The following is a 21,741-nucleotide window of genomic DNA, read 5'->3' as shown; positions in this document are numbered from 1 at the left end:
AAAAAAAAAAAATTAAAAAATTAGCTGGATGTAGTGGCCTGTGCCTATGGTAGCAGCTACTTGGGAGGCTGAGGTGGGAGGATTGCTTGAGCCTCAGAGGTCAAGGCTGTGGTGAGCTGTGATTGTGCTACTGCACTTCAGCCTGGATGACAGAGTGAGACTCCCTCTCAAAAAAGAATCAACTGTTTCTGCTGAATGGAACTAGCAGTGTCATCCTATATTGGATGTATGTTGTAACTTCTTCCAAAGCTCTGACAATGGTTATGGATCTTGATGTCCCCATGCAAATGTTTGTGATATGACGTTGAAAGACTTGCAGGCGTAACAAACTTGAGACAGAAAATAGAATTATTTAATTAAGGGACTCATTGCTCACGATGTTGGCTTTTTTAAAAACGCAAGTATTACAGTGACTTTGCTCAAAAGGTCTCATCACAGTGCACCTAGAATAAAATACACGTTTAGCCTGGCATTCAGAGGCCTGCCTTCCTGTTTATCTCTTACTTTGTGCTCAAGAAAGCCTTTCCCTGCATTCCACACCTTGGTTCCAAGGCTTGCTGCTTTTGGCTCCAACTCAAATATTCTCTCTGCCAGCACCTTACTGGTCTGGTCCCATTGTTGGAATCAGTCTTTCCTCCCCCTCTCCCCTAAGCCTGTGGTGTTTTGTTTGTGTTATAGCATTTTTCACAACCTGCCATGTGCCTGCCTCTCCTGTACCCCACCCCTTATCGGCCTAGATGGGAGACTGTGAAGACCAGGAAATGTTTATTATATCCGTTGCTGGTTGAATTGAAAGGTACATATCTACACAGGCGAAATTAAATTTGGGTCATCTGACTTGTGTTTGTTTAATAAACTTGGTGACCAAATGCATAAGCCGAATGTGGTATATCCATACAATGGAATATTATTAAGCCATAAAAAGAAATAAAGAACTGATACAAGCTGCAACATGGATGAATCTTGAAGACATGCTGTGTGAACATAGTCAGTTACAGAAGACCACACACTGTACAATTCCGTTCCTCGCTCTGACACCCAGGCTAGAGTGCAGTGGTGTGGTCTTGGCTCCTTGGCTCACTGCAACCTCTGCCTCCCCGGTTCAAGTGATTCTTTTGCCTCAGCCTCCCAAGTAGTTAGGACTACAGGTGTGCACCACCATGCCTGGCTAATTTTTTTGGTATTTTTAGTAGAGACGGTTTCAGAATATTGGCCAGGCTGGTTTCAAACTCCTGACCTCAAGTGATTTGCCCGCCTCGGCCTCCCAAAGTGCTGGGATTACAGGCATGAGTCACTGTGCCTGGCCCCAGAATAGGGGATTCTTCAGACAAAATATAGATTAGTGGTTGCTTAGGGCTGGGGCCTAGAGGGTGGATGGGGGCAGTGATAGCTCAAGGATAAGGGGTTTCCTACTGAGGTAATGAAAATTTTCAAAAATTGACTATAGTGATGGTTGCATATCTCTGAATATTAAAAAAAATTAAATTGTATACTTTATGTGGGCAAATTATATATATATGAATTGTATCTCAAAGCTGTTAAAAATTGAGCTTCTCCCTGCAAATGATGGTATTGAGAATAATAATAGCAATGAAGTCGTTACTTAGTCTCTCAGGCTTGTGCTAAATGCTTTGTATACGTTATTCACCTGTTCCAAGAATCTTAGAATTATTGCAAAATCCTTTTGTTTTTTTTTTTTGAGAGAAGTTCTCGCTCTTGTCGCCCAGGTTGGAGTGCAGTGGTGTGATCTTGGCTCACTGCAACCTCCACCTCCCAGGCTCAAGCAGTCCACCCACCTCAGCCTCCCAAGTAGCAGGGACCACAGGCGCGCATCACCAGGCCTGGCTAACATTTGTATTTCCGGTAGAGGTGAGGTTTTGCTATGTTTCCCAGGTTGGTCTTGAACTCCTGAGCTCAGGTGATCCACCTGCCTCAGCCTCCCAAAGTGCTGGTATTACATGCTTCAGCCACCATGCTTGGCCAATTTTGAATTGTGTTTAAACAAATTATTTCTCAGTCTTACTGAGGAGAAAACCATGCCTTAGTAACAGCTTACCTTGTATTAAACAACTAATTAAGTTCTGAGACTCCAAAACTTTGTGACGCAAATCCTCTTAACTGCTGTATTGTACAACTGGAACGTCCACAGGATAATTTTTTAGTGAGGGCATGACAGATGAGTCTTGACTTGACTTTTTTTTGATACCAGCTGTCCAGGCTGGAACGTACTGGTATGGTTATGGCTCACTGCAGCCTCACCCTCCTGGGGCCAAGTGATCCTTTTGCTTCAGCCTCCCAAAAAGCTGGAACTATAAGTGCATGCCACCACACGTGGCTAATTTATTTTTGGTAGAGTTGGGGTTTTGCTATGTTGCCCAGGCTGATCTTGAACTCCTGGCCTTAAGCAATCCTCCTGCCTCGGACTTCCAAAGTGCTGAGATTATAGGCATGAGCCACTGTGCCTGGCCAACTTTTCTTAAATAACCAATTGCATGACTACCACTATAGCAAGCAGAGGCATACCTTGTTTTATTGCACTTTGCAGAGAGTGCACTTTTTTGTTGTTGTTAGAGATAGGATTTTGCTGTTATTGCTCAGGCTGGTCTCAAACTTCTGGGCTCAAGTGATCTTCTGGCCTCAGCCTCCTGAGTAGCTGAGATTACAGGTGTGAACCAACATTCCTCACTCAGTCGTGTGCATTTTACAAATTGAAGGTTTATAGTAGCCCTACATGGAGCAAGTCTATTGGCACCATTTTTTCAACAGCTTTGTGTTCACTTTTTGTTTGTGTGTTACATTTTGGTAATTCTTGAAATATTTCTTTTTTTTTTTTTTTTTTGAGATGGAATTTCAGTCTTGTTGGCCAGGTTGCCGTACAATGGCGCGATCTCAGCTCACCACAACCTCTGCCTCCTGGGTTCAAGCGATTCTCTTGCCTCGGCCTCCCGACTAGCTGGGATTACAGGCATATAACACCATGCCTGGCTAATTTTTGTATTAGTAGTAGAGATGGTGTGTCTCCATGTTGGTCAGGCTGGTCTTGAACTCTCAAACTCAGGTGATCCACCCGCCTTGGCCTCCCGAAGTGCTGGGATTACAGGTGTTAGCCACTGTGCCTGGCATTCTTACAGTATTTCAAACTTTTCACTATTTTTATATCTGTTATGGTGATCTATGATCAGGGATTTTTGATGTTTCTATCATAAGTGTTTTTGGGCTCCACAAACCATGCCCAAATAAGAGTGAACTTAACCGGTAAACGTGGTGTGTGTTCCCACTGCTGCACTGGCCAATCCTCCGTCGCTCTCGTCTCCTTGGGCCTTCCTAGTTCCTGAGACACGACAATATTGAAATTAGGCTGATTAATAACCCTACAGTGGCCTTTAAGTGTTCAAGTGAATGAATCACACTTCTCCCACTTTAAATAAGAAACCTAGAAATTATTAAGCTTATTGAGGAAGGCATGTGGAAAACTGAGACAGGCTGAAAATTAAGCTTTTTGCACCAGTTAGCTAAGTTGTGAATGCAAAGAAAATGTTCTTGACGGAGATTAAAAGTGCTACTCCAGTGAACACACAAATGATAGGAAAGTGGAAAAGCCTTATTGCTGATATGGAGAAAGTTTGAGTGGTCTGGATAGAAAATAAAACTGGCCGCAACATATCCTTAAGCCAAAGCCTAATCCAGAGCAAGGCTCTAACTCTCTTCAGTTCTTTAAAGACTGAGAGAAGTGAGACAGGTACAGAAGAAAAGTTTGAAGCTAGCAGAGGTAGGTTCGTTAAGTTTAAGGAAAGAAGCCATCTCTAGAACATAAAAGTGCAAAGTGAAGCAGCAAGTGCTGATGGAGAAGCTGCAGCAAGTTATCCAGAAGATCTAGCTAAGATTGTTGATGAAGGTTACTACACTAAACAGATTTCCAATATAGATGAAACAGCCTTCTATTGGAAGCTAGAGAGAAAGCAATTCCTAGTTTCAAAACTTCAAAGAATAAGCTTTCTTGTTAGGGGCCAGTGTAGCTGGTGACTTTAAGTTGAAGCCAATGCTCATTGGCCATTCTGAAAATTATAGAGCCCTTAAGAATGATGCTAAATCTACTTTGTCTTGCTCTGTAAATGGAACAACAAAGCCTGGTTGACAGCACCTCTCTTTACAGCATGATTTATTGAATATTTTAAGCCTACTGTTGAGACCTACTGATCAGAAAAAGGATTCCTTTCAAAATATGACTGCTCATTGATAATGCACCTAGTTACTACTCAAGAGCTCTGGTGGAGGTGTACAAGGACATTAATGTTGTTTTCATGCCTGTCAACATAGCATTCATTTTGTAGCACAGGGATCAAGGGGTAACTTTGACTTTTAGTCTTGTTATTTAAGAAGTACATTTCATGAGGCTAGAGGTGCCATAGGTAGTGATTACACTGAAGGATCTGGGTAAAGTCAATTCAAAACCATAAGGAAAGGATTCACCATTCTAGATGCCATCAATAACGTTAATGATTTTTGAGAGGAGGTCAAAGTATCAACGTTAATAGGGGTTTGGAAGAAGTTGATTTCAACCCTTATGGATGACTTTGAGACTTAAGTGGAGGAAGTAACTGCAGATGTGGTCAAAATAGCAAGAGAATGAGAAGTGGAGCCTGGAGATGAGACTGAATTGCTGTAACCCATGGTAAAATGTCAATGGATGAGGAGTTGCTTTTTATGGATGAGCAAGGGAAGTTGTTTCCTGAGATGGAATCGACACTGGTGAGGATGCTATAGACATTGTTGAAATGAAGACAAATAACTTAGAATTTTTTTTTTTTTTGAGATGAAGTCTTGCTTTGTCGCCCAGTCTGGAGTGCAGTGTTGTGATCTAAGCTCGCTGCAACCTCTGCCTCTCAGGTTCAAGCAATTCTTCTGCCTCAGCCTCCTGAGTAGCTGAGATTACAGGTGTGCACAGCTGCACCCAGCTAATTTTTTGTATTTTTAGTAGAGACAGGGTTTCACTGTGCTGGTCAGGCTAGTCTCAAACTCCTGACCTCATGATTGCCCACTTCGCCTCCCAAAGTGCTGAGATTACAGGTATGAGCCACTGTGCCTGGCCAAGAATTTAGAATATTTTATAAACTCAGTTGATAAAGTAGTAGCAGAGTTTGAGAAGACTGACTCCAACTTTGAAAGAGGTTCTATTGTGGGTAAAATGCTGTCAAACCGCATCACATGCTGCAGAGCAATCTTTAATGAAGGGAAGACTCTATCAATGTGGCAAACTTTATCGTTGACCTATTTTTAAAAATTGCCACAACAACCCCAACCTTCGGCAACCACCACCCTGATCAGTGAACAGCCATTAACATCAAGGCCAGATCCTACGCCGGTGAAAAGTTCATGACTCACCGAAGGCTCACATGGTTATTAGCATTTGTTAGCAATAAACTGTTTTATAAAAATTAAAAAAATTTTTTTGAAGATAAATCAGACCAAAATGTCAAGCAAGAAAGCATTTTAAAATTAAGGTATGTACATTGTTTTTTAAACAGTGCCATTGCACACTTCATAGACTCCAGCAGTGTAAGCATAACTTTTATTAATAGTGGGAAACCAAAAATATTTGTGTGACTTGCATTACTGCAATACTCACTTTATTGCAGTGGTCTGGAACTGAGTATCTCCAAGTTATTCTTGTAATTTCCTCTGTAAAATGCTAAAATTATAACTGAGATTATTAAAGCTTTTGCTTTCTATCAAATGTCATCACCTTCTTAATTTTGTTTACCACCATCACTAGCACTAGCACTAGTAGCATTCTTCCTCCCACCGCACGCCGACCCAGTGGGTATGCTGGTGATTGACCAGCTGCCCTGAGGGTGACTCGCTGCTGTGTACCAAGTTTCGGAGTTTCTTGGGTTTAAATTTGTACTGCACCAGAATAGACTGCCACAGTTAATGGGTGTGGTGGGAAGAATAACGTCCTCTCCAGGAATGTCCACTTTCTAATTCCTGTACCTGTACAGATGTAATCAATGATCTTGAGATGGGGAGCTATCTTGGATTATTTATGTGGGCCCGATGTTGCCACGAGGGTCCCTATACATCAAGAGGGAGGCAGGCATGTGAGAGAAGGTGATGTCAGGACGGAAGCAGAGATTGAGTGATGTAGGGTCAAGAGCCTAGGACTGTGGGCAGCCTCTGGAAATGAAAGAGACAAGGAAACCTCCCTGAGGGCCCCAAGAAGGAAGGCAGCCCTGCCAGCTCATTTCATACTGACCTCCATAACTGTATGATAATAAGTGGTGTTATTTTAAGCCACTAATTTTGTGGCATTTTTTTTACAGCAGTTATAGGAAATTTATAACTGCATTCGACCCTGTTCTAAGTGCTTTACCTGCATCCACTCATTTCATACTCACAATAACCCTGTGAACCCCCACTTTACAGATGAGAAAACTGAGGTTCAGCAGCGACGAGGGATTCAGGGTCACAGCATTAGTGAGGTGGCAGAGCTGGGATCCTAACTTCGGCTGGCTCTCGAGGAGTCCTGCTTTTACTTCCTGTACTGTGCTCCTCATTAATCAATTTCAAAATCAATTTCAAGTCAGTATTAATTTCAAAACCTTGAGATCCCATTTAAATGCATTTTAAAGGACAAATCTTGAGGATGTTTAAGGTGCCATTCATGTCTTTGTAATCAGTGATTGGGGTCTGCATTATTTTATACTTAGAATAGCACTGAAATGATTGTCTTATTTTTTGTTTTTTGGGGGTCTGCTTTAAAAGTCTCTTTATTACTATACTTATTTAAGATGTTTGGTAAAACCTGACTTTTGTGCCTTCTATTACTTTAAAATTGTATTAGTGCAACTAGATTATAAATGCCAAACCAAATTTGCTGTGGAATCCTTTAATTCTACATGAAATCGGGTAATAATTAGACATCTTTATGCTTATTTGTTTTTGAGACTTTGTTAGTTCAGAACATAAAAATGTGTAGTGCATGATTAAAATTTGTACTAATGGATATTAAATTAATAAATTACTCGATAAGTTTGAATGCATTGTTTTCTAAGGATGACTCCTAGACACATAAAAAATCAATATGTTGGAAAGAAAAGATTTTAGCCTTCCTGTAGTATTGAATAATGCTCTCCAAAATACCTTAATTGGATTTAGAACTTATTGTGGGATCCTACACTTGGCATTTAGCTTGTATTCAGCTAAATTATCCTTTAAAAAGCATGAGTTTATTTGTCAATGAGAATTGTAGAAAAAAATACTATCTTGGATTTCAGATTTGGTGCTATGTGTGTCTTTTCTGCTTGCTTTTATCTAGGTGTACCCCTAGAGGCACTTAAAGAAGAAAGCCAGTCAAGACATATTCTACCTGCAAGTTTTGAAGCCAACAGTTTGCAGAAAAGCAACTGGGGGTTCTTACTTACTGGGCTTGTGGGCGGGACCCTGGTAGCTGTGTATGCTGTAGCCACGCCGTTTATAACGCCAGCCCTTCGAAAAGTCTGTTTGCCGTTTGTACCTGCAACTACAAAGCAGATTGAAAATGTAGTGAAAATGTTGCGATGCAGAAGAGGATCCCTTGTAGACATCGGTAGCGGCGATGGACGCATTGTGAGTTCTGCTAAAACATTTTAAGATTTGGAATCAGAACTTAAAATTTCTGCTTTACATTTAGTAAGGCTTATACAAAGACTTATTAAATCTGACAGCTTGAAAGAGTGCTCATTTCATTTTGTGTTTGTTTGACCAAACTATTAAACTACCGGTGTGTTTGGAATTCATTTTTCCCGGATTTAATTTGTTCTTAAAGGAAGACGTACTCTGTAGACATGCCAGGTGAAAAAGACCCAAATACTTGGGCCGACAGAGGTGGCATAATGAGAAGAAACATGTTAAATCTTGGCGTTTCACTCTTTTACATTTTCCCCCGTAGCTGTTTGCTTCCATATTTGTTTGTATTCATCCATGTATAAGTAATAATTCCTGTGGGGTAATGTAGAGTTAAAATAAGGAAGAGCCAGTGAGTAACCTTTGCTAAGCCAAAGATCGGACTTTTTTAGCGAACTTCTCTCACTTGATCCCAGTTGGGCACCTATAAATAAAGACGAAAGGCCACTGACGGGCAAGTGGGTGTCTCAGAGCAGCTTCCTCTGTGGGCGGGGTGGCACCATCCTTAGCTTCATCCCAGTGATGAGCCAAACAGTCTCAGCAGCAGCAGAAAAGTCTGGTCCTATGGAAGCATTTAGTGTAAAGGCCCACAGGGCTCTGTTACCTCTCACCAGCTCCTACACACAGACACTGTGATTTTGTGATTCTGAGCTGGAATAATCAGGATGAGGTTAAAAAGTAAGATTTTTACATTTTGATTTTTTTTTCTTTTAAAATTGTGTTAAGATACACATACCATAATGTTTACCATTGTAACCATGTGCAGGTGTACGGTTCACCGTATGAAGCACATTCACGTTGCTGTGCCACCATCACCACCACCCATCTCTAGGATACTTTTCATCTTGCAAAACTGAAATTCTGTCCCAATTAAATAATAACTTTCTGTTCCCCTCCACCCCTTATCCTCTGGGAGCCACTATTTGTTTTTAAGAAATGTATTAGTGGCCAGGCGTGGTGGCCTCAGGCCTGTAATCCCAGCACTTTGGGAGGCCGAGGTGGGTGGAACACGTGATCAGGAATTCGAGGCCAGCTTAACCAACATGGTGAAAAATACATGTTGGTCAAGCTGTACTAAAAATACAAATACCTGCCTGTACTAAAAATACAAAAATTAGCTGGGCATTGTGGCAGGTGCCTGTAATCCCAGCTACTCAGGAGGCTGGGGCAGGAGAATTGCTTGAACCTGGGAGGTAGAGGTTGCAGTGAGCTGAGATTGCGCCACTGCACTCCAGCCTGGGTGACAGAGTGAGTCTCTGTCTCAAAAAAAAAAAAAAAAAAGGAAATGTATTAGTCTGTTTTCAAGCTGCTGATACTGAGACTGAACAATTTACAAAAGAAAAAGGTTGATTGGAGTTACAGTTCCACGTGGCTGGGGTGGCCTCACAATCATGGTGGAAGGTGAAAGGCAAGGAGGAACAAGTCACGTCTTACATGGATGGTGGCAGACAAGGAGAGAGTGTGTGCAGGGAAACTCTCCCTTATAAAACCATCAGATCTCATGAGACTTATTGACTATCATGAGAATAGCATGGGAAGGACCTGCCCCCATTATTCAGTTACCTCCACCACATCCCTCCCACAACATGTGGGAATTCAAGATGAGATTTGGGTAGGGACACAGAGCCAAACCATATCAAGAAACTGAGGAGAAACTTTTACAGTCCATATTAGAATGCTTTACGTGTTTGAACAATATCTTTGTGGTTTTGAGAAAATGTTTTCTTGCAGCACTGTAGTTACCTGGGAACTAACTTAGGGGGGATAGCTGGGTCGAGGGGTGCTCCCTTAAAGAATGAGGCAGGACAGAATGGACAGAGTTAACCCAGGACCGCCCCACATCCCTCCCACTCTCTGGAGGTGGATTCATTTCATTTTACCTTTATCCGTTTCCAGTTTTGAGTGAACAGTCATTAGCTACAAAGGAAATATCTACTCATTGCAGATTTTTCATTGACAGGTTATTTTTATTGCATATAGTCCCTTGTTCACAAAACCGTCTTCCCAGATACATTAATTTCCCTCCTGCTGTGCTAGCCCACTGATGGAGAGATGCAGTGGATTTTCAGCAATGTTTTGTTCGACCTCCCCTGGTGTTGGCTCACCTAGATCAATTATGGAGGTATTCAAAGTGAACCTGAATGTCTATTTTGATACTTGAGGTGAAATCTTCAGCCAATCAAGAAAACTGAGTTACATGGGTTGACTATTACCTTGTCTACAAAGCTTTATCACTTTAGAGATATATCTTTCAATGATGTCTTAGGAGGCACTTTTTGATGGGATGTTTAAACCATTGATAGGAAATACATTGTTTGACCTTGTACGTTCATTTTTTCTTCTAATTTTGAATAAATCTTGCCTCTCTCCACAGGTCATAGCGGCTGCAAAGGAAGGGTTCACAGCAGTTGGTTATGAATTAAATCCATGGCTAGTTTGGTACTCCAGATACCGCGCTTGGCGAGAAGGTGTGCATGGTTCTGCCAAATTTTATATTTCGGATTTGTGGAAGGTATGTAAGGCAGAGAACAGTGCTAGAGAAATCCAATGGAAAACTGTTATTCAAAATTAGTATGACTGAAAACTGAAAAATGTTAAAAAGAATTAAAATCCAAGTGAATATCCTGGCATAATGAAATGTGTAAAATTGATAAATTTTACCAATAGTCTACTTTAGAGAGATGCTTAAAGTTTTTATATGATAGGTCTTGTGAATTCCAAGAATTTATTTACAAAATTAAAGTGTTCTCATTTCTATTTCTTACAAAATAATGAGATTTTTCATCTTATTTGGAAATCCTATAAATTATTATTGATAAATGTTAGACTTTCTGTTTGTGTGCCTGTGTGTGTGTGTGTGTGTGTGTGTGTGCATGTTTGTGTATTTAGGGAGATACGGAGATGGGTGTTAGAGAATTCTGCTGTCATGGTTATTTCTTATCCTCGTAAAGTATAAGCTCCAAATTTATCTGTACTCTAAAAATGCCCTGTAATTTTGCTTTAGGATTGTTCCATGAAATGCTTTTACTTAAATAAGAATTTTCCATTGTAATATTGTCATCAGTAGCTTACAGAAATTCACTTGAGTTTTGCTTGCATTGTTTTCTTATACCATATGTGCATAAACGATCTCTCTATAGAGTAAATAAGACTTTTATTGGGCAATAAGAATTTTAACTGGCAAAGCACATTTCCCCCCAGTTTTTTAACTAAAGAGCATTTTATTGCACTTTTTTTACATAGTATTTTAGAGATGAGGAGGGGGACTCGAATTTTCAGGATGGTTCAAGAAAAAAACAGATGGTTGTGAAGTCTCTTGCGTTCTGGTGAAGCTGGTTTGGCGTAGAGTGGACTGGTGCGTGTGGCTCTGGTGCCACTGGCTTAGCCACGAGCTGGTCACAGTGGGGTCATTAGCCATCTGACACATGACCACTGGGGCGCGCCCTGCATGGAGTTGCCATGAGGATGAGATGGGATGACTTACAGGGAAGCATTTGGAAACCAATGGATTGAATTAAAATGAATGAAAGCATGAACATGTTCTTTCCTTGTGAAATCGTAGGGAGGGCCACCCTTTTTAGGAGTTTGTCAAAACCCACCGTTTCATACAATGGAAAACTGCTGCCCATTTCTGTGACACAAGTTAAGCTTAACGTTTGTTTTTTTTTTTACACTTAATCTACCGATTGCTTTCCCCCCTTGTTTAGGTTACTTTTTCGCAGCACTCGAACGTTGTTATTTTCGGTGTGCCTCAGATGGTGAGTACGCACTTCCCTGCTCTCTGTTTGGGGTTAGGGAGTGTTGAAGGCCCTTCAGCCGCACTGCCATCACTCACCCGTGTGCGGTGATGGCTCCCGGACATCTTAGGGAATACTGGATTTCAGTTCATTGAGTGAATAAAATATCAGAGTCTTAGAGGTTTAATCATACAAAATTCAGTCACATTTTTAAACTTTGGCTTTAGATGAAATTCTCAGTGCCTTAAAAATTCCAATTTGGAAGCTGCTTTATGAGGTTCCAGTGTCTAATGCAGCTTGCAGTTTTCACAGCCGCTCACTTCCACTTGGCTGAAATTGCCCGGGAAAGTTAATCGGATGTTCCCTCTGAATTGATCATTCCTCCCATTTGGCAGGAAGATAATTTTCTGGGTGGATGAGCATTGAGTAGTTTCAGTTTACCTCAGTTTACTGATTTCCCAAAGAATGGCGTATTGAACTTTGGTTATGAACTTTCAAAAGTGAAAATGCTGCAGTATTGTACTGGAAATGGCCCTCCTTAGCCTTTGGAAGGATGGTCATGGTGGGAAGCTTTTACTGTAATTGCTGCTGCACAGACCATGGAAAGAAATCCCTTTTCCCTTTTCAAAGTCTATCATTTTAGCTATAATAAAATAGGCAGAATTGGATTTTTGCTAAAATGCTGCAATACAGCTGATATGGTTTTAATTTTTTTAAAAGGCAATTTACTTTTTTGTTATTTTGTTTTTTTATTAATACCTGAATTTTTGTATAAGATATTTCAGTGCTTGAGAAATTTATTTCTACCACTAAGACCTTCGCTGCCATGCCATATTCTTTAATTGTAAAAGATAATTTAGAAATGCTTTTGTAAAAAAAATTTTTTTTTTTTTGAGACAGGGTCTTGCTCTGTTGCCGAGGCTAGAGTGCAGTGACATGATCTCGGCTCACTGCAACCTCTGCCTCCTGGGTTCAAGCAGTTCTCCTGCCTCAGCCTCCTGAGTAGCTGGGAGTACAGGTATGTGCTACCATGCCCAGCTAATTTTATATTGTTAGTAGAGATGGGGCTTCCTCATGTTGGCTAGGCTGATCTCGAACTCCTGACCTCAAGCGATTTGCTGGCTTTGGCCTCCCAAAGTGCGAGGATTACAGGTGTGCGCCACTGTGCCCGGCCTTGTAAAATATTCTTGAAAGTGACAGTATCCTGTACGTTTATAATTCTCATTAGGCCTAAAATTAAGACCAAACTTTGGTATCCACCCTTTTCTTATAACAGTGAAATGAGGTAGACGGGCACACTCCCTGGTTATTTTGTTTTTTTATTTTTTAATGTTTATTTTATTTTAATTTTTATTTTAATAATTTATTTAACTTTAGGTGCATACTATATCTAGCATTTCTCCCCATGTTATCCCTCCCCACCTTCCCCTCTCTCCCCACTCCCCTCTGTCTCTCCTCTGCCACCCCATACTGCCCCCAGTATGTGATGCTCCCTCCTTGGTTATTTTTAAAAAACTAATTGGGATCATAGATTGATATGTAATTTTGATGGTGATTTACTACCTGTGATGTTTGGGCTTTCCTTCTAAAATGGAATAGTTGGCTTTTTGGAGACAAGTAACTTTAATTTGAATCAGTGCTTTATAAAAATAGAAAGTTAGCATGTAGTGGAAATTCCATGCTGTGTGAGAGGCAGGTTGATGAAACCAGGGTTACTTGTCCCAGCAGGGGGCAGCAGTGGCCTTCAGTAGTCATCGTCACGTCAGGACTGTGGAGCCAGCCCTGGGTGCTGCTTACCTTGTTTGGAGCAGGCTTACTCACTTTTTGGAGCTGTTCCGTCCAGGGAAATCAGAGTCTTCTTATTTATGGATGCTTTTGCGATTAATGTCCATTCTTCTGTATGAGAGAAATCTGAAATAAGGAACATGTAGCATTTCACCATTCCCAAGGAAAAAGGGAGCAACTGAAAGACACAAAGTGTCCATGTTCCCTGTAATGACAGAGATGTGGCCAGCTTGCAGTTTCCACGCTGGTGGGTCGGCCAGGGGTGCAGAGGCCGGAGTGGCTTCTGTTTGTTTGGAAGGCTGGGTTTTGTGCGTGGAGGGCTCCACTTCAGCCTTCATCAAGCTGTGTCTCAGTAGAGGCCATGAGGGGAGGGAGAGTGTGTTGTGCCAGTCGACCATGCCAGCCGTGGCTGGGTGACTCCACAAAGCCAGCGTGCCATGAGATGTTGCTGTGGCAGCTAATGCCCAGGAAGATACTCAGAGAGCCAGGGAGCCTTGGGGAGGTCCAGAGCCGGAATTCCTGGGGCTATAAACCCTTATCCCTGCTTCTCATGCCAGACTGATGATCCCTAACAGCTCTGTGCAGTAGAGGCTCAACATCAGAGGTGCCCAACAGTTCCGCACAAGTCTGTATCTAACGGAAAAGGAGCAGGAATCCCATTTGGAACTGGTCAAGCCAGCCCAGGGGTGGTAAATATCCACGTTTAACATGAGCTTATGTACTGAGAGCATCTTTTCAAAGTGCAGAGCAGATCAACCTTGTTCTTGTATAAAACCCTTCTGTAACTTCTTGCTGTTTTTAGGAATAAGGCCCAAACACTCAGTGTGGCCCTCAGGCTGGTGTGCAGTGACCCTCGTGCCCCTCCAGCCTCCCCTGGGCCATGCTGCCTTCAGCTGTCTGCACCAGCCCTCCGTCCTCTCGTCCCCCTGCACCTCGCCGTTGTGGCTCTTCCCAGGGCCTGGGGCTGTGTCCTTCCCTCTGACTGTGGTCCTCTTGGTTCTGGGCTCCACTGGTGAACAGCACTGACCACTCATGGGCCAGCTGGCTTTTCCTCTGGGTGGCAGTCCTTGATGCCTGATGAGGACAGCTCCAGCGGCCCGCTTTGCACTCATATAGTACCTTGGTGCCCTGTCCTTAGACGGGCTATTGTGCATTTCTTGGCCTGAAGTCTTCGACAGTGCTTGCTGTGTGCACTACACCATCAGCTCAGGGGCAGGGCCCAGGCCTGTCCCCTTTCAGCTGGCCCAGGCCTCCAGCGCTGCAGGACTAGCACAGGTATCACTCGGTGAACGGTTGTAGAATGAATGAATGTAGTCTAAGTAAAACCGTTACTTATGCTTTTCCCAGAATGCTATCTACTTTCATAACTTCGAAGAATGGCTAATTTAATTTTAGTTACAAATTCTGTGATGATTTATTTTCTTTTTTTTGAGACAGTCTCGCGTTATTGCCCAGGCTACAGTGCAGTGGCACGTGATCTTGGCCCACTGCAGCCGCAGCCTCCTGGGCTCAAGTGATCGCCTGTCTGAGCCTCCCCGGTAGCTGGGAATACAGGCATGTGTGTGCCACCGTATCTGGCTGATCCTTTAATTTTTTGTACAGGCAGAATCTCACTCTATTGCCCAGGCTGGTCTCGAACTCCTGGGCTCAAGCAACCCTCCTGCTGCAGACTCCCAAAGTGTTGGGATTACGGGCGGGAAGCACTATGCCTGACTGTTATGAATTGACAAACAAAAATATTATCATCATGTTGTAGTAAGGAAAAATAATTCATGGCTGAATCACTTTTTCTTCCTTTCTTCATTCATTTGACAAGTGTGGGCACTATAGCAAGCCCTGTTCTAATCACTTGGAATACTTCAGTGAGCACCAGAGAAAACACCCCTGCCCCAGGTGCTGATATGCTAGTGGGGAGAGAAGATACTGTGTGAGACACCTGCAGACAACGCATCATACAGCAGAATCAAAAGTGCTGTGGAGCAAAGCAAAGCAAGGCGGGGTGGGGCAGGGACAGGATCCCTGCAAAGGTGACCTTCGAGGGTAGGGAGGGGGCGTGCAGAGAAGAGTGCCCTGGGCAGGGTGGGGGCAGTGCGGCAAGCAGGCAGGTGTGGCATGAGTGTGTGTGGGGAGGTCAGAGAGGAAGCAGGATGGGAAGGACCCCAGCCCTTGAAGGGCAGGAGCCTTGAGTGAGCAGAGAGGAATGCAGGGCTGACTGGGCTTGAGAAGGGTCACAGGCTGCCATGTGGAGGTGGGCGTGGGTACAAGCTGGGAGGCAGGTTATAAGCTCTTGTAGGTGTCCAGGCCATGGAGTAGCTGGTGAGAAGTGTCAGATTCTGTGTGCATTTGAAGACAGAATCCACAGGATTAGCTGGCAGCTCTAATGTGGGGGAGAGAGATGGAGGCGGGGTCACGGGCAGCCCCAGGGTGCAGGTCCGAGCTACTGGAAGTTTGGAGTTGCATTGGGAAGTGGAAGCTTGTGTCTAGCACCTTCGACCACTGGGCTATCCTGCCACACACTCAGGGTTGCCTTGAAGTACACTGGGGAAGGTGCAGGCGGAGCTGGCTGGGAAAGTCAGCATGGGCATGTGAAGTGTGGGTGTGCATGAAGTCAGGCTGGCAGTGGTGGGTGAGAAGGAGTCTGCGGTTCAGGCCAGAGGGCGGGCTGGAGATGTAGGTCTGTTGGGCGTCAGCGCATAGAGTGAGGAGCATCAGGGTGAGCAGTCGAAGGCCTGAGCTCTGGACCCTGGCATTAGACGTCTGGGAAATGAGGGGCAACCAGTGGGACTCAGAGAAGGGAACCTGGGGAGGAGGAAGTGCCAGGAGTGGGTTGCCCTGGCAGCCCAGTGTAGCTGGTTCCTGGGAGGCGCGGGTTGTGTGTGGCAGGGCTGGGTTATCTTATGCCTTTGAGCTGTTTTCTACCTGTGTTTAAAGTTTTGAAGACGTAATTAGAATAGGATGAATTCATGTCACTTTGAACCTATAATTGTATGAATAGTTTTGAATTCCATTAGGCAGACATGACACATCACGGCTTCTCTTTGTGTATGATATCAAGCACCAGATTTGTTGCATATTTATGTGTAATTTAGTCAGTTAATTTCTTATGATGGAAATAGTGCCTTTCATTTTAAGGTTTATCTTGACTTAGCATATGACAATCATTTGGAAATAAAAGAAACTGTAAAAGAGAAAAGAATAATAGCATGATGAATAAGTTTATAATTATCCTTTTTATGAACAAAATTACCATAAGAAATCTCTGATATTTTGGAAAAACGCATATTGTTTCATTCTTTGCTTATTTAATTTTTTCCCTCAAGGAACAAAACTTTTTTTTTTTTAATTCTATTCTGGCTGTTAAAAGAATAGAAATCCCTCCATCCTTAATAGAATTTATTCTGTGTTATCTTGGCATTGATTCTAATGAAGAATTAGAATTTTGGTTAATTCCAGCTATAGGTCATGTAGCAGAGATTTTCTAAGCACTTTTATAAGATATAGGTCAGGAATAAAACCATCATAGCTCTATCAATTTCATCTTGCTTTAACCTGTTGCTTTTTAGAGGAGTAATTTTTGCTTAGGTCTTGGTTTCTAAATATCATCTCTCACTAAGAGGAACCAGGAATCTTTGAGGAAATGGCTGAATCAGGGCTGGGGAAGGGAAGGTAGAAAGCCAGGAACATTTTGTTGAGCCAGAATGTAAGGAACTGCTCACAGTATTTGATGGCAGCATGTCCAAGGGACAGAGAAGCCAGAGGCAGGAGCCTCCCAGCGGCCAAATTCGGACAGTTTGAGCATTTGAATACACAAAGACAGTAATGGATTATAACCCATCAAATGAAATAAGAATACAGGTGTTTGTCCTTACAACAGATTGGTAGATAAGGAGAGAGAGAGAGGGAGAGCCGGTGAAGGGAAAGCCCTTCCTTATGGTAGAGTGCTGACTCTACATGTAGAAGAAAGGACAGAATTAGCAGATTGATGCAGGCCAGAATTGTCCATGAGTGCTACTTGGGACTGTCTGTTGAGTAACAGGATGTTTACATCATCTCAAAGCATCTCTCCATGAATGTGTATAAACTACTTATTATATAAGGAAAAAGAGCAACTGCACAGTGGAGACACTGGATCCCACCTTCACTGCATGGTTAATCCCATCATCAAGAGCAGAAGGGTTTCCTACATGTCTGTGGAGCCCTGGTAAGTTACAGCCTCACAGGTGGAGTGTTGCCAAAGACCACACGCTGCACCATGCATGAGCATGCATCAGAGGACCCACGCCAGGGCCACTCCGTACGGTAACTGAAGAATGTTATTGTCACGAAAACCAAAGAAGGATTGAGGAACTGTTTTCCATCTAAGGAGACCAAAGAAATGTTATGGCTAAATGCAAAAGTGATTCTGGATTGGACCCTGCTCTCGGGAAATGTTATACAGACCATTACTGGAACAATGACAGAATTGCAGTGTGATTGGAATTATTATATTGGAATACAATGTTAAATTTTCTGAATATAACTGTGCTGGGATTATGTATGAACATATTTTTCTTAGAAAATACACATTGAAGTATTAAGGGGGTAAAGGAGCATATCATATGCAATCTTTTCTCCAATGGTTTAGGGGAAAAATGTTCAAAGAAACAGGAAGAGAACAAATGTGACAATATGTTGAAAATTGGTAAGCCGATAGGCCAGGTACAGTGGCTCATGCCTGTAACCCCAACGCTTTGAGAGGCTGAGGAGGGCAGATGGCTTGAACTCATGCGTTCGGGACCAGCCCGGGCAACATGGCAGAACCCCATCTCTACAAAATTAGGAGGTTGAGGTGGGAAGATGGTTTGAATCTAGGAGGCAGAGGTTGCATTGAGCCAGGATTGCACCAGTGCACTCCAGCCTGGCCTATAGACCTTGTCTCAAAGAAGGTCTTTGTTCTATTATTGCAACTTTTCTGGAAGTTTGAAATTATCCCTAAATAACAAGTTAAAATAAGAAAGTAGAAAAAAAAGGTATTTTTAGGAAGTGAAGGTGGTGAAGGTAGTAATATATTTTTAGGATCTGCAGATCAATTTTTAAGTAGTTGTTAATTTGTTGATGTAATTAAAATATCAATACTTTTAGCAAATAATAAAAACTCTATTGGTAGATTGATAATAAAATGATACAACAGTGATATAAGTTATACTATCAAATTCATTATCAGTATGTTATGGATACATTTTTAAAAATTATGAAATATTCCATGATATTTCCAGTTGGTAGAATTGTGTATATTTTTTCATGGTCGAACTATACCACACTTCATTGACTGTAAATGTTGATTTTAGAATGCACTGTTGCTATTGAGAAACAGAAAAAAATTGCCAATTATAATTCTAAGACAATGTCAGTTGTGTAATGTGTCCTGATTTCAGAGACGCTAAAAATGTGGAAAAATGTAGTCGGGTGCCGTGTAATGTGTCCTGATTTCAGAGACGCTAAATATGTGGAAAAATGTAGTCGGGTGCCGTGGCTCACACCTGTAATCCCAGCACTCTGGAAGGCTGATGTGGGCAGATTGCTTGTGCTCAGGAGTTTGAGACCAGCCTGGCCAACACAGCAAGACCCCCCATCTCTTTTAAAAAAGGTGGAAAAAAATAATGTCTTAAATATCTAAGTATATTGAAGCATTGAAGTAAGTTATTTAAAACTGCTTCTTATTATAATTACTGCCACATTCTGATTTTATTCAGAAAACTATAAATCTATGATAGACATCTGCCAAAAATGGCACATTTTATAATTAATACTAGAAGATGTTCTTACAGCTGCTGCCAGTGTATCTTCTGTATTTTAGTGGCTTGTGTGTTCATGTGTGTGTGTCCCAGAGTGCTCTTTTTTCACAAGTAGTAATTTTTGCTCAGGTATTTTCAGGGATTCTTAAATACAAAAGAACCTTTTGGGATCATTTCCTCAGGCTCACTGCCCCCTACAATAATAGCTGTTAATCTCCACAGATGCTGCAGCTGGAGAAGAAACTTGAACTTGAACTTCAGGATGATGCAAGAGTCATTGCTTGCCGGTTCCCTTTCCCACACTGGACCCCGGACCACGTCACTGGGGAGGGGATAGACACGGTGTGGGTGTATGACGTGAGCACTTTTAGAGGCCGTGAAAAGAGGCCCTGAACATCGATGCCCTTCCAGCCGGCCATTCTGGCATAAACTTTACTGAGAGTGCTTTTCTGAAATGTTGGTCATCTTCCCTGATCTGATAGAGACTTACAGCTGTGTCTTTAGCAAAGGAGCACAATTGTCTTTGGTTTGGAATGGGAAATTACTATTAGTTGCCGTAACTTTTGGAGAAAACAAACAGAAGGCAAACAGGTAGATTTAAAATCCGCTTTTGATGCCTTCTTTTTTCTTAAAAAATGTATTTACTGGCTTTTCATGGACCTGGATGCAGAAAATTTGAGTAAGTGATGGTCATGCTTATGGGTAGAAAAGATATCAACTGCTCTTCACATTATAAACGATATGGCTTAGTGCCACCATAAGGAGAAATGATTTTTAAAGACGGTATATTATTACCAAATGTTTGCAGTGTCCTATAACTTTGTTCATACTTAAGTTTTATCTCTTTCCTTTTTGTACTTCAAAATTAATTTTCTAAAGGATTCAGAGAGGTGTTTATATTTTATAACATTTATTAGAAATAATTTGTTCCACCACCAGATTACTGTATTTTAGTTTATCTAAGATGTATATGTGTACATGTATGTGTAAATGTAAGCCTGACCTGAATTCAGATTCCTGTTTTGTCATCGGCAAGAGGCCCTCGACCTGTGACTTACTGCCTCTGAGCCTTGGCTTCCTGTGTGTCCCTGCCACTGGGATAATGGTACACGTAACAGTGGATGGGGTACCAGTTTGTGAAACTCATGGCACCTAGTCTTGGTCCATAAATTGTGTTTGTTATTTTAGACACTGAAAAAAAGCTTATTCACAGAAGCTTTTTCTGGTAGTCACTTTTTTATTTCTTGAGAGCTCCCATTTATTTAATATTTCTCATTTAGGAGAAGAGACTTGACTGATTTAGATAAAAGAGGAATTAACGAAAACCTTTGAACATGAGTGGACAAGCTTCATATATCTGTAAAGTGAATATTGAGTGGTAATTTGAATAATTCATGCTTATCACAGAAAAGAATTGAACTCTCAGTCATACACCTGTAACCAAAATATCAAACTGTCTTAATGGAGATGTAATGAAGTAAGATAATTGCATCTTTAAACTTATAAAAATATGGTCGGTTTGATAATTTTCATTTAAAGAGAACCATCTGGGGACACATTCATTCATTCATTCAACAAATAGGTGTTCAGTATCTAGTGTGGAAGAAGCTCTGCGATTCTGCAGTGAATAGACACACAAAGCCCCTGACCTCATTGAATTCCTATTCTGGAAAGGAGAGACAAACAGATAAGCAAGTGACTCTTAGTGTGTGCAGAGTTCTCTTTAAGAAATAAACAGTGTGATGGTGTAGAGAGCACTTGCGTGAGTCTGAGATGAGGGGCTGGGATGTTGTGGACTTTAGCCAGGTTTTTGGCAGCTACTGTCTATCCCCTTAACACTAGCTCCAGTCTCCTTATGAAGAATGAGTTCTTTCTGTGGTGGTGGCTTTGGTGGGAGGGCAGCTCTTGCTCTGTGCCTCTCAGTTGCCTTCCATTGTTGCTAGTCCTGTAATTGGTTTGGGCACACTCAGAGAGGGATCCATGGTAGCTCCTTGCCATGAAGATATGAGTAGAGGAGGGTTCTGTGGAGCCTTGGAGGTGTTTAACAATTTCTAGAAGTGTTCCTGGTGGATTTTTAGAGGCATTGATATGGTTTGGCTGTGTTCCCACCAAAATCTCATCTTGAATTCTCATGTGTTGTGGGAAGGATCTGGTGGGAGGTAATTGAATCTTGGGGGCAGGTCTTTCTTGTGCTGTTCTTGTAAGTCTCATGAGATCTGATGGTTATTTTAAGGGGGAGTTTTCCTGCAGAAACTCTTTTTGCCTGCCACCATCCACATAAGATATTCCAGCCACGTGGAACTGTAAGTCCAGTTAAACCTTTTTCTTTTGTAAATTGCCCAGTCTCTTTACCAGCAGCGTGAAAATGGACTAATACAGTAAATGGTACCAGGAATGGTATGTTGCTGGAAAGATACTAAAAAATGTGGAAGCAACTTTGGAACTAGATAACAGGCAGAGGTTGGAACAGTTTGAGGGCTCAGAAGAAGACAGGAAAGTGTGGGAAAGTTTGGAACTTCCTTGAGGCTTGTTGAATGGTTTTGACCAAAAGCCTGATAGTGATATGGACAATAAGGTCCAGGCTGAGGTGGTATCAGATGGAGATGAGAAACTTCTTGGGAACTGGAGCAAAGGTGACTCTTGTTATGTTTTAGCAAACAGACTGGTGACATTTTGCCCCTGCCCTAGAGATTTGTGGAACTTTGAACTGAGAAAGATGATTTAGGATATCTGGCAGAAGAAATTAAGCAGCAAAGCATTCACGAGGTGACCTGGGTGCTGTT

The 21,741-nt window shown here is 42.0% G+C and overlaps 1 protein-coding gene across 2 annotated transcripts in view; it reads left to right on the top strand.

Annotated features, from left to right (window-relative positions):
* ATPSCKMT (ATP synthase c subunit lysine N-methyltransferase) overlaps positions 1-20,478 on the top strand; it is a 23,054-nt gene extending 2,576 nt beyond the window's left edge. The window contains exons 2-5 of one of the 2 annotated variants that reach the window (XM_017496933.2): positions 7,316-7,605; positions 10,037-10,174; positions 11,370-11,420; positions 19,181-20,478. In XM_017496933.2, coding sequence (XP_017352422.1) covers positions 7,316-7,605; positions 10,037-10,174; positions 11,370-11,420; positions 19,181-19,351 — 650 coding nt within the window. In that variant the 3' untranslated portion in view covers positions 19,352-20,478. The remainder of the gene's footprint in view (positions 1-7,315; positions 7,606-10,036; positions 10,175-11,369; positions 11,421-19,180) is intronic. The other variant, XM_017496936.2, reaches the window with a different exon arrangement.
* Positions 20,479-21,741: the final 1,263 nt, after the last annotated feature.

The sequence above is a fragment of the Cebus imitator genome, unplaced genomic scaffold (assembly GCF_001604975.1).
Source record: "Cebus imitator isolate Cc_AM_T3 unplaced genomic scaffold, Cebus_imitator-1.0 Scaffold226, whole genome shotgun sequence".
Classification (NCBI taxonomy): domain Eukaryota; kingdom Metazoa; phylum Chordata; class Mammalia; order Primates; family Cebidae; genus Cebus; species Cebus imitator.
The sequence above is the reverse complement of the archived record's forward strand: the minus strand, read 5'-3'. Positions and strand labels throughout refer to the sequence as shown.